At 37.4% G+C, this 13,268-nt stretch overlaps 1 protein-coding gene across 1 annotated transcript; it reads left to right on the top strand.

Moving 5' to 3' along the window:
* Positions 1–249: 249 nt before the first annotated feature.
* Positions 250–12,150, top strand: LOC112052500 (zinc finger CCCH domain-containing protein 14). Its single transcript, XM_024091604.2, has 13 exons — positions 250–504; positions 1,624–1,666; positions 3,146–3,313; positions 3,833–4,464; positions 4,808–5,037; positions 5,849–5,998; positions 6,704–6,842; positions 7,827–8,014; positions 8,691–8,816; positions 9,433–9,800; positions 10,233–10,469; positions 11,020–11,199; positions 11,920–12,150. Exons 1-13 carry the CDS (start codon positions 466–468, stop codon positions 12,123–12,125), a joined length of 2,706 nt encoding a protein of 901 aa, XP_023947372.2. The 5' UTR covers positions 250–465; the 3' UTR covers positions 12,126–12,150.
* Positions 12,151–13,268: the final 1,118 nt, after the last annotated feature.

The following is a 13,268-nucleotide window of genomic DNA, read 5'->3' as shown; positions in this document are numbered from 1 at the left end:
TAAACGATTTCGGGCGCACAAGTTAAAAATGGATTTTTTCATCCTTAGCTTCTCCCGAGCTTCATAGTTCATAACTTAAGCATCACGAGATCACGAGTTTCAAAACTACAACGAAGAACGTACCGTATTAATTATCTTTGATAATTATTAATGATTGTCAAAATTCAATGAATGTTACTAAACGAAAATCGCTTACAAACTTCAACCGCTTTATGTTATGTGTCAATTATGACATCTGACACTGACAGTTAGAAACAAACAGTAAATGTCAAAAATTTTGCATGGCTGATTGAATTTATTTCGTAAAATAATTATTAAATAACATTAAAATACAGTAATGTCATGTAATTTAAGCTCTACAAAATGTTTTCTTAAAGTTAAAATTCTTAATCTTATATTTTAGTGTTTGTGTGCTGTGTAATCACAGATATTTTAGGCTAAGGATCTGTTGGAAACTAAACAAAAATGGATGTTGTCGGCAGCGAAATAGGCCAGAAGATGAGGGTAAATACGATTATTCTGATAACTAGATCATATTTCTAGGGAGAAACACAACCAGGGCGCCTGTTATTGGCTGAATTTTAGTTGGACCGGGTGGCTAGATAAATTCCAAATGAGACACAAGTTCACTTGTATTCTGGTACTCATTCATTGTAGAGTCGACATCTGACAAGGATCACAGTGAAACATTTCGAAAGGCATTCCAACTGAGACATCTGAGAAACAGAGAAAACTGATTAAATCCAGGACTTGTTGACTTGTTACCCAGGTGTGGGTGTAGGGAGCCCTTTAAAGCGTGTCAACTCTCTTCTTAACTGCTCGAGTTGATCTCCCTGCCAAGAAAAAATTGATAGCATCCTACTAAAGTACCCTCACCAATTACCATATTAAATACTTAAGTACCCTTACAGTATACTAAAGTACCCATAGAGATGTGATAGCCTAGTGGACATCTATGTCTTCGATTCAGAGGTGGTGGGTTCGAATCTGGTCCATGCACCTCCAGTTATGTGGATCTTAAGAAATTTAATATAACTTTTCTCAGATGGTGAAGGAAAAACATTGTGAAGAAACCTGCATACCTGATAAATTTCTTAATTCTCTGCATGTGTGAAGTCTGCCAATCCGCATTAGGCTAGCGTGGTGGACTAAGTCATAACCCTTCTCATACTGAGAGGAGACTTATGCTTAATAGTGACCTAAATATGAGTTGTTAGTAAAGAAAGTACCCAATCTTACTGAAAAAAACTTGCTGCAGTTCTAGTTGTGCTTAAATCTTTGAGCAGGTTATAGAGTGTATTTGCTAGTACATGTAAATGTATGTATGTGTAGTAAGCCTCATATACTCTTAAACTATACACATAAACTCTCCACCAGTAGCCATTTTTAGATAGTTAGTTTGTTACACAATAATATGTAATAATTAAGCAAGCCTAGTAGTGTATGCAACAACAAAATAACTAGAATTATCTTCTGAATTTAACCCAAAAATGTATGTATGTATATATGTATTTGGAATTTTTTCAAAACTACTAATTTGGTTTTGATGGGCTTTCAATAAATAATTTAAAGGCATTTTTTTAATAACATTATAATACTACTAATTTATTTATGTATTTACAGTCTGCCATCAAGGCTAAGCTGACTGAATTGGGCTGCTATGTTGGTAAGTCATCACATCAGGGAAATAAAATATAGTTAAATAAAGTTGTTTAATGTGTTGTCTATAAGACTAATATTAAAAGAGGTAAAGTTTGTAAGATTGTTGTAGGAGCATAATCTCTGGATCTACCAAACCAATTTTGAAAATTCTTAAACCAATAGAAACCCACAATAATTGTCTTTGTCAGTGGCTATATTTGACCGCCATATATTCCCACAAGAATGGAAACTATGCAGATGAAACCATGGGCTGTCTTCTAGTAATAACATACCAATATATAACATTAAATATTATAAACTATGTTAAGTATATAAAAAAATAAATATAAAAAAAAAATCAATAACAAAGTAAATTAGCCAGCATGACCCTCAATGGAAGGTCAGCTGCACATGCCATAAAGTACTCTCAAGCAATTTGCTTATAACTGATGCAGCTGATTGCACAATAGAAATTAAATTTAAAAAAAAAAAAAAAAAAAAAAATGTTAAGTATATCAAATTTGCTAAAGTGTTTTAAATTTTAATATGATAAAGTTTTATTGCAATGTATAAAGTTATATTTTTTTATCTACTCTCATATAGTATAACCTCAATTATGGAATAAAGAAAATATATCATAATGACATAGATTGATAAGGACATGTATTGAAATAGCAAAATTAAATTAAGTATATAGTAAAATGCTTTTCTAAATAAAACTGTTCTATAAAATTAACTTTTGTACAGATAGGTTTATTACAAAACCTTTGTGTATTCTGTCAGTGTTCCGTGTTAAGCCTTATTAGTGATTACATTTAATGTTGTTAATATATTTTAATAATGATAAGTAAAGGACATGTCCCAAAATGGGCCTTTATTATTTATAATTATAAGCAGGTTGATAGTAGTTTTTACAGATAGAAGATACAAATTGCTGTTGAGAAAATAATTTTCAGAATTTTTGGAACCCGCATTAGTAAGATAAATATTTTTTTTGTTTTGCTCCCTTGTCTACAAAATAAACATAGACAATACAGTAAAAGTGTTCAAAGCAGCCTATAAAAGCACCTGGAATTGAATTAATATCCATTGTAAGCCTTCATTATCATGTAATATATCCTTTGCTATAGACTAATCTGATTTGGGGTCTAAAAATGTATGACATTTTATTAACGACGAATGGACAGCCTCCGTGGCGCAGTGGTATGCGCGATAGTATGGCTAGACCGATTGAGGTTTCTTAATTGGTCCAGGTTTGGCTTGTGGGAGGCTTCGGCCGTGGCTAGTTACCACCCTACCGGCAAAGACGCACCGCCAAGCGATTTAGCGTTCCGGTACGACGCCGTGTAGAAACCGAAAGGGGTGTGGATTTGTATCTTCCTCCTAACAAGTTAGCCCGCTTCCATCTTAGACTGCATCATCACTTACCATCAGCTGAGATTGTAGTCAAGGGCTAACTTGTAAAGAATAAAAAAAACAATAAATAAATAAACCACTTGTGCAGATGATGAGTTGCCTGATTATGTGATGGTAATGGTGGCAAACAAGCGCACCAGAGCACAGATGGAGGATGACCTGCAGCTGTTCTTGGGTGACAACACTGAGCTCTTTGTGAACTGGCTTCATCAGGTGTTGAAGAAGCTTCAGGAGGTCACTGTTACTGCACCTTTGAGTAAGTATTATCCTTACTATCCTATTTGAATGTAGAACCATCACAGGGTGAGGCCGCCCTAATAGGAGAGGAGATATGGAGCTTATTCTCACCATGCTGGTCCAATTTGAGGGCTTAGACTTAGAATAACAATGTTATGTGATGACCTCCGTGGTGCAGGTCCTGGGTTTGATCTCTTTTAATTGATCCAGGTCTGGCTGGTGGGAGGCTTCAGATGTAGCTAGTTACCACCCAAACGGCAAAGACGTACCCCCAAACGATTTAGCATTCTGGTATGATGTCGTGTAGAAACCGAAAAGGAGTGTTATATAAACACTCCTTTTCACCTGAAGTATTTTTGTAACTACTGAATGGCTCGATATATTTTGATAAATGACATCATTTGAGTAATGCACTATTTCGTACATTGGAAAACTATTTATTATCCTGGACAGCTGAATAGTAGCTGTGGATTAGTAAAATCCTAAATTCAGATAATTTTTATCATTGATGAATAACTTTTTATCCGTTTTCTTATAGAAGCTGATGTTGAAAAAGAGAAGGACAGATCTGTGTCAAGAGAAAAAAAAGTTAAAGAGAAAAAAGACAAACAAAAAAAGAGCGAGAGCACAAAGAAGTCCAAGAAGAAAGAAAAGGAAAAAGAAAAATCTCACAAAAAAGTAGAGAAGAAAAGTCATAAAAGTAAAAAGAAAAGTAAACATCATGAAATGATACGGCCGAATGTACCACCTCTACTTATGAATATTGAGAAAGAATCTGAACCTTCTATTACTGATGTATTCGCTGGACAGATTTTGAAAAACCATGGGGTTTTACTTGAATCATATAAAGAAGATCCTAAACAAGTAGAGACAAAAACAGTTTTTGAGGAACTAAAAAGACCTATTATCCCTATTATCGATCCAGCTACCATATCACAGCCTGAATCATCAACAGCAATTGAAAAAATTTGTGAAAATACAAATAAAAGTCCACAAGTTGAAGTTAGAGATGAGCAGATAAAGGAAATAAATCAGATTGAAGCAAAAATACAAGGCCTAAAGCAGAAATTGGCTGAACAGTTAGATTCAATGTCCGATGATGAAGACTTCTTAACTATTAGGACTGAGGCAGAGGAACTTATGAATGACTTTGCTGAAGATGTATTGCAGGTAAGTAAAAGTAGCGGCCTATAAGTTGAACTATGCGCAGTAACTCATTTTCGGGTGTTAGGTTCGATGTAGGTTGAGCAACCAAAGCAAAATATAGACACCATTACAATCATGCACAAAATATTCAATTATTTGACTTCTTTAGTATGCAATCCCTGAGGACGCGTATAACAATTTCTTTAGTAATTGTACCTGCATAGACAACTGTCATTTTGATTCAATTTACTTGATGAGGTCTATACCAAAGTATAAGAAAATATAGAACAAAAATATTTGACATCAAAATATTTGTGATTACAAAAATTTGTGACAAATCCAAGTTAACTTCAATTATTTGTTTCAGGAAATATCCCAGCCACCACCAGTTACACCGCCCTTGTTACCCCCAAAATCTCCCACTCCTCCCAAAATCGTTGAAACACCTCCAAACCCCCCAGAAGTACCCAAAGAACCAGAAGTCCTACCTCAAATAGAGCTGAACCTGCCCAAAAGACCGATTCGTGAAAGGCTTGGTGCAAAGACTCAAGAAGTAAAGGAGAAAGTGGCAACTAAAAAGTCAGAAAGCCCTGAAAGGTTGTTAATTACAAACTCCTTTAAGGTAGTAAGAAAATATGTCTCTTTTTAGTTGTAATGTCTTTTAAATTGTTGTTATGGATGTATCATGTAGTTTTGGACTCTTTTTAGTTCCTGTGCATTTTAAATTATGGATGATGTTTGTAACATGTAGATTTTGGATTTGTAACTGTAATAGTTTCTTTCGTAATTAATTTTTCCACTTCTTGTTAGAATTTAAATATAATATTATTTATAATCCTAGTGTCACCCTTCTCTATTATTAATAGACTCATAAAAAGGAAGGGTCAATCTAAATACTTATTGTTTTTAAAATTTCATGTTTTGTATATTCTCTGAGATAAGGGTTATCTCAGAGAATGACAAAACTATCTGTTTTCGTTTGTTTTTTATTGTACTATGAAATAGTATTGACCTTCCATGACTCTACTTCAAATTTTATAGATCCTGAGGGTGAAAATATCGCCAAAAGAAGGACTTTTGGAGGATGAATTGGGTTGGAATGAAAAGGAGTGCCATATTTCAACTCTCCAACACTTTTACTATTCTAATATTAGTAATCATATTTGTTATGAACTTGCTGTTGTACTATTACATGCAAAGTCAAACCGTCTTGTGAAATAACTGTCTATAAAAAGTTTATTTATAATATTTTATATTACTTCAGAAAAAAGGAAGGCGGTACTACTTTTCAGAGTAGTACATATTGGTGTATAGGAAGTTGATATAAAGATTTTATAACATATATCTTTAACCATTTTAAATATATGAAGAATAATTAAATGTAACTAGATTATTCCACTGTTTTCAGATTCACACCTGAAAGAGAGATTGAGTTTCGACCTCAAAAAACAGCAAGAAGTCGCTTGGGTAGTCAGACAGAGTCTCAGAGAAGAGTCTCTGTTTCCGAAGACAGTTCTGAGAAGACATCCGAGTCCAGTTTTAAAAGACTCACTTCGAAGTAAGTTCTATTTTGAATTTAGAGTTTTCTGAAAGACTAGTAAACCTCCCGTCGGTTGTGCGGATTTTTAGGGTCCCCCAACAAGGGACCCTTTAGTTTCGTCTTGTCTATCTCAACTCATCTCATCTCATATCATCTATCTGTCTGGGGTTTTGCTAAAAGACTTGTTACTAGACTGCTGTCACTATTTAATAGAATGCTGTTACTTTTTTTAAGTATGTAGATTATAGAAGCTGACAAAGTCTTAACATAAAATTTACTTAAATTAACCCTTCCCTACATGTAAACTGTGGATAAATATTGTCACATTTGTGGGCTGCAAATTATATATCTTTCTAATAAAAGTGGTGGTCTATGACAACTTTGATTTTTTGTTTTTTTTTTTATCTGGAATGCTATGCTATTATATACGTTGCTAGGTGGATATAGCAAAATATTCTCGCTGGTTTTAGTGTTTTTTATGACTACTGTATGACGCTCAATTAGTAAAATTTCCGGACATACAGAGGTTGATTGTGTAGCTAAGGGGGCGTTGTCGTTGTGTCGCAAAAGTGTTGCATTCTTTGGGGGTATATTTCTGAAAAAGGCGTTTCGAAAACTCCCCCAAGAAATAAAAGAAAGACAGGAATCCTCTTTGTCATCTGCCTTAAGTAGTTCCTAAAACTTTTTAAAAATCTTGTCATGAAATAAGTAACATTGTTACAGAGTATCAGTATTAGAGAGCCGCAGCGCGCGCTCGACTTGCGCGTCCGTAGTGCGCGTGCGTCCTCGCCCGCGCGTGTCGGCGCCCGCGTCCAGCTTGCTCATGCGCGCCGTGGCGGACGCGCACAAGAGTTTGCTCAGCGTGAGTTTACAATATATTGCACACTAGCTGACGCCGCGCGGTTTCACTCGCGTGGTTCCCGTTCCTTTAGGAATACGGGGATAATATATATAGCCTTCCTCGATAAATGGGCTATCTAACACTGAAAGAATTTTTCCAATCGGACCAGTAGTTCCTGAGATTAGCGCGTTCAATCAAACAAACAAACAAACTCTTCAGCTTTATAATATTAGTATGGACTATAATACAACAATAGTTTAGTACGAGTCAGTCACAAACTGTCCTCGGTTGACTACCATATTACAAGAGAGAGCCGCTCAACGAACGCGTGCGTCCTCGTCCGCGCATGTCGGCTCCCGCGTCCATTTTGTAATATATTGCTACAGATTAATCAATAATATACAGATGGAGCGTAAGGAACACGACGTTGTCGTAACCGTTGCAAATACGAAATTCAAAAACGAATACATTCTCGAGTCAGTACGACACGAAGCGTCGCATCAGTAATTTTCAATATTATTCAAGAAAAATGGCGTCTTATGTTTTTATTTTAAATACATATTTTAAAAACTGTTTACAGAAACGTAAGTTTTAAGATAGGAGTATTTTTTAATTATTGATTATTCTATTAAATTAAGTAACTATTGTTAGTGTTAAATTTTTAAATACAAATTATGAAAAAAGTTTGTATATGCGGTGGTCAAGGAGACACGTGACGTTTGTTATTTTTTAATGGCTTCAGTATGTTGCTTGTATACTTGTTGTTACTGAAGTTACTCTGTGTATATTGCACACAAACGGCCTTATTTATAAACATGGACCAAGATTTGCTACAAAGGATAGTGGACCTAATCACTAATACTTAACGTTAACTTTACTTTAAAGAAAATTTAGGTTTAAATCTTGTAACCAATTATTATTTTTATTTCTCAGGATTTACTTTTTTCTGAATATTGTATTTTTATCACTATGTATTTGCTTTAAAGTTACTGCTTCTTACACCAGATACCGCCCAAAGTGGACCCTGAGCCACAGAAAATTAAGCGCGCCCTGGTGCTACCGATGCGGCGCAGTGTTGAGGCGCAGAAGATCGTGATACAGGTGCCGGGGGGAATGGACGCCCAGTCAGACAGCCAGGGAGATACTATCAGCCTGGGAGACATGGACAGCGAAGGAGAGGAGAAGAGTTCAAAGTGAGTAACATCAGTTAAAGTGATACAGGTGACGAGGAGTATGGACGCTCAGTCTGACAGCCAAGGAGATACCATCAGCCTGGGAGACATTGACAGCGAACTAGAGGAGAGGAGTTCCATCAGTTACGATGGTGATATAGGTACCGGGGGGAATTAACGCCCAGTCTGACAGCCATGGAGACACCATCAGCCTGGGAGACATGGACAGCGAAGGAGAGGAGAGGAGTTAAAAGTGAGTACCATCTGTTATGATGGTTATACAGGTACCGGGAATGTGGACGCCCAGTCTGACTTGGGCGACATGGAGAGGAGAAAGGCTCAAAGCAAGTGTCACCAGATAATGAAAATCATAGAAGATCCATCCATCATGTTCAGGTTGTAGTGAGGAGGAGACCATCTATCACTTTACAGCTGAGTGTCCCATTTTTCCAATAAGATGGGAATTACTAGGTAAGGATACATTCAATGAAGCAGACAGGATTATGTTCGAATCCAGTCCGGAGGATGTACCTCCAATTTTTCCCTTACACGCATTTAAAGAAATTAAATGTCCCAAACAGTGAAGGAAAAACATGGTAAGAATGTTTCTTGCTCAGAATTTTCTTAATTCTCTGTGTGTGTGAAGTGGTGTGTAATAATGAAGTGATGATGATGCTGATGATGAATACTTTCACAGAGTGGCAAGTGATATCACGGATAAGGATGACTATGTACCAAAAAATATCACTAAAGTGATCACAAACACTGACTATGTACCAGAAGGCGGATCTACTCGACAGGATGACATGCTCGTGGACCCTATGTAAGTTCTGTAACGAATTATTTTTATTTTTAATTTAACTAGCGGACATGAAACCCTACCCCTACCCTACCCCACACCTACACTACCCTACCCCTAGTCCTATCCTACACCTACCCTGACCCTACTCCTATTCTTACATACATATCTAGATCTATAATAGATATTTAGATATAAGTCTTGAAAAGAAACTTTAAAAATAATATAAAAATTATAAAAAAAATCTCTATTAAAGAGAAAGAAGTGACTTGCAAGAAATTTTATTTTTTAATTTGAGGTGTGATGTCGCTGATTACTTTAAAAAAAATATGTAAAGTACACAATATATGTGTTACAACACATATATTAATATTTAAGGAATTAATGAAGAAAATATAAGGAAAAAGTATAATAAATAAATATATTTAATGAATTCATTATAATAGTGTACGTAAAAATATCTGAAAATACAAAATTTCTTCTTTAACACAAATATTTTCAGCATTTAAAATACCTCATTTTTGTAAAAAAATTGCCTACTAATTTGTATTATTGTCTTCTAGAACTTTTTTAAATTATATTGCTATTACCATAAGTAAGACAAAGTATTTTTTTTTAATCAACATTTCATACTTCACAGTACAATTCATAAAACAAAAGTGGACAAAGACAAAAGCACTCAGTTCATAGTGACTATGGATGGATACCATCCTAACGCGTTCCTCGCTAAGAAGCTATTGACAGAAGGACTATTAGACAAGGATGATCTAAAAGACAAACCAAAAAATGTTCCTGCAAATACTGAACCGAAAGAAATAGATAATATAATAAAAAAGGACAGTCCAACCAAAGAACCAATAGCAGAAAAACCTGAGGAAGTTAAAGGGGTATTGATACCAAGTGACCCAAAAAAGAGATTGAGTAATACAAGCGCTGAGAGTGACACACAAGTTGTTTTAAAAAAACAGGATGAGAAGCCAGTCGAAAAGAGAAAAATCATAGAAATAGGTAAGTTTTAGTTTAAAATTTCATATTATTGTGTCATATTTTGTCTAATTTGATATGTACATCGTTGTATTAAAATTATTAGCAGACGCCCGAGAATTCGTCTAGGTGAAACTCGATGTAAACTACCTACCCTACCGATACCTATCCCTACCCTTTTACTGATCTTCCCTACCCCTACCCCTTTTTCTAATTTTCCCCGCAATTATTAATTTTTTTCTGTCATAAGCCTTCTCCTGAATAACCAACACATCAAAAAAATAGTGAAATCGGACCAGCCGTTCACGCGTGATGACGTGACCAAGGGATATATGGATTCATTTGATATATATATATATATAGATTTATGAAATGAACAATTTTTGGCTACGTCATCCTGTACGTTTTAAACCATCCTCAGATTATTATATTCATGTAAACATCTTTTCTATATAGAGCCCCCAAAAGCAGAAAAGGTTATAGAATCTCCGCCCGTCAAAAAGAGAAGAGCATCGCCTATCGTATTTGACGTGGACAAGAAAGAGAAGAAGAAAGAAACGGAAAAAAAGGAGAAGGAAACTGAAAACAAGGAGAAGGAGGTAGTAAGAGAAAGGACTGTGAGCGCTACCAGCGATAGTCACGTGACTTTGTCCACGATCTCCAGTTCGCATAAATATGATTCACTACCGCCATGTAAGTTGAATTTATAACAATATATAAATCAAAAAATACATTTGTGTAACATTTAACAAAACGCGCGTGTAACGCGAAAAGTTAATCTAAAATTTTAAAACTTATAATAATCACGAGTGATGTGTTGCTAACATACGACCAAGTGAAAAGAAATAGACAAAATGTTGTCCAATGACGCCGGAGCCCCATCTCTTTCGTCCCAATGAAATGATGAATGCAAAACGCAATGAAAGAAACAGCGGTATTTCCGGTTGCTTGGAATGAATTGGTTAAAATTTGTCTATTTATCTTCACAATATTATCTTGTTGTTCGCATATTAGCACACCATGTTGCTTTTCCATTTGTTGCTAATCCGTTAGTGCCCCTAGTTTATCTTGTATCTCTGACCTCATCGGCATCGGGTGTCAGTTAAAACTCATGCGGTGCGCCCACTCTGGCGATAAACGCTGGCTTTGGGCCTCACGCATTTATAAACCGGTTCATTAACGCTGCTGTACTACGAGTACGTCCTCGATACAGATACGTGACAACATTGTGCTTGTGTTATAGTATCGCAAGCGGAACGCAAGCTGGCGTGGTGCCGTGCGTTCCCGCTGTGCCGGTTCGGCTCTGCGTGCGCGTTCGCTCACCCGCGCTGCAAGTTCGCGGCCGCGTGCACCAGGCGCGGCTGCGTGTACTCGCACGCGCCGAACGCGCTGCCCGGCCCCGCGGCCCCTTCGCCTGTCGTTGGTGAGTTGTAGTACCGCAAGCTGTTCCCGCTGTGCCGGTTCGGCTCTGCGTGCGCGTTCGCTCACCCGGCTAAGCTTACCTTTGACTGATTCCCTACTTCTATCCTATTCTACTTCCACCCTACATCTACCCTACCCTACTCCTACCCTACCCTACTCCCACCCTACGCCTACTGTACCTTACCTCTACCTACCCAAGCTACCCCTACACAACCCCAACCCTACCCCTACCCTACCATATCCCTACCCTAACTCTACTCTACCTCTGCCCTACCCCTACCCTACCCCTACACTAACTTCAATCAATTGTTTTGCCATTCCGGTACTTATCCATTAACACTTGAACTATGATGTGGTATTAAAGTTCAAATTGCCCTTTAAGTATTATCACGAATCGTTTGTATAGAAAAATATGTCAGGGTGGACAACTCTTATCACTTCGAGGTTTGAAAAATAAATAGTGGCCGATTCTCAGACTTACTATGTGCATAAAAAAAAATCGTATTTGAACCCCGCGTGCCTTGAACACTTTTAATTAATTTTCGTTAATAGCCCCAGAGTTACGGAAAATACTCACCAGCACCCTGTAGTTAGTAGAGGTCCTCTAAGAACGGATTTTGCATGAAGGCCGGATTGAGGAGATCTAAAGGGCGGGCGTTTGCTAGTCTGTGAATAAATTGAAGTCGATTCATTTTTCCATGAACTTGTTTGAACTTTGCAGCGTCTCACGTAGTACCAGCGGCGAATTACAAGACTATATCCACCGGCGCGCTGCCCAGCATGTGCAAGTTCTACCCCGGCTGCGTGAACCCCGCGTGCCACTTCTACCACCCCAAGCCGTGCCGCTACGGCAAAGCGTGCGGGAACAAGCTCGAGTGTAACTTCTATCATCACGACCTCGCCGCCAAGTGGAAATATTCCTTATAAAATATATAATGATTGTTTTAGCCAATTTTGTTGTGTTTTTTTTTTAATGTCCCGAGATGTTCTAGCCAGTAACATCATTCATCATTAACAGCCGATGGACGTCCACCGCTGGACATAAGCCTCTTCATCGTTATCAACCCATATTCGGCTCACAGCTGAGCTCCAATCTCCTCTCAGAATGGGAGGGGTTAGGCCAATAGTACTCCACGCAGGCCCAATGCGGATTGGCAGATTTCACATACGCAGATAATTTAAGAAAATTCTCTGGTACGCAGGTTTCCTTACGATGTTTGTCCTTCACCGTTTGAGACACGTGATATTTAATTTCTTAAAATGCACACAACTTAAAAGTTGGAGGAGCATGTCCCAAACCGGATTCGAGCCCACACCCTCCGGAATCGGAGGCAGAGGTCATATTCACTGAACTATCACCGTAAGCCTATTGCATGGACATCAAATTAAACGGTCTCGAGCCGCCCGCATCCAGCGGCTCCCTGCAACCAGCTTGATGTCCTCAGTCCACCTAGTGGGGGGTCGACCAACACTATCAGGCTCTTCGAACTATTTGGCCTGCCTATTTCCACTTCAGCTTCGCGACTCGCTGAGCTATGTCAGTGACTTTGGTTCTTCTGCGGATCTTTAAAGCCTAACATGCGACCAACGAAATATCTCGTGCAGCAACCAAGAGCGGCGAGTTGTGACGAAAGAGATGGGACTGGCACAATTAACTAACATTCGTCAAAGTGCAGTTCGGTTCGTTCGGCTGGTTGCAGCGGCGATATGGTTAACCATCTATATTCAGATCTATAAAAAAACTGAAAAAACGATTTTTTTGGCAAAGGTTATGATCATGTAATGTCAAAATGATGATCCTTTAATCTTTTTTCATAAATTCGATTGAATAAAACAAAAAAACGGCTCGATAGATTGAATTTAAACTTGTGCAGTTTTTGTTGGCATAATGAACTGTAAAAGGCATACTCAACATTACTTGGTTCTCGATATTTTCAACTTAACGCCAAATTATCTCAAAAGCCCTTTTTTCTTGATCTCTCAAAAGCTCAGAAGTGAATTTAAAAAATAAGAAAACCAATGTTGAACAAAGGTTATGATTCTCTCTAAAGGCATCTCCTGTAAGACTCG

The sequence above is a fragment of the Bicyclus anynana genome, chromosome 16 (assembly GCF_947172395.1).
Source record: "Bicyclus anynana chromosome 16, ilBicAnyn1.1, whole genome shotgun sequence".
In the NCBI taxonomy this organism is placed as follows: domain Eukaryota; kingdom Metazoa; phylum Arthropoda; class Insecta; order Lepidoptera; family Nymphalidae; genus Bicyclus; species Bicyclus anynana.
This window is presented reverse-complemented; position numbering and strand designations above follow the sequence as displayed.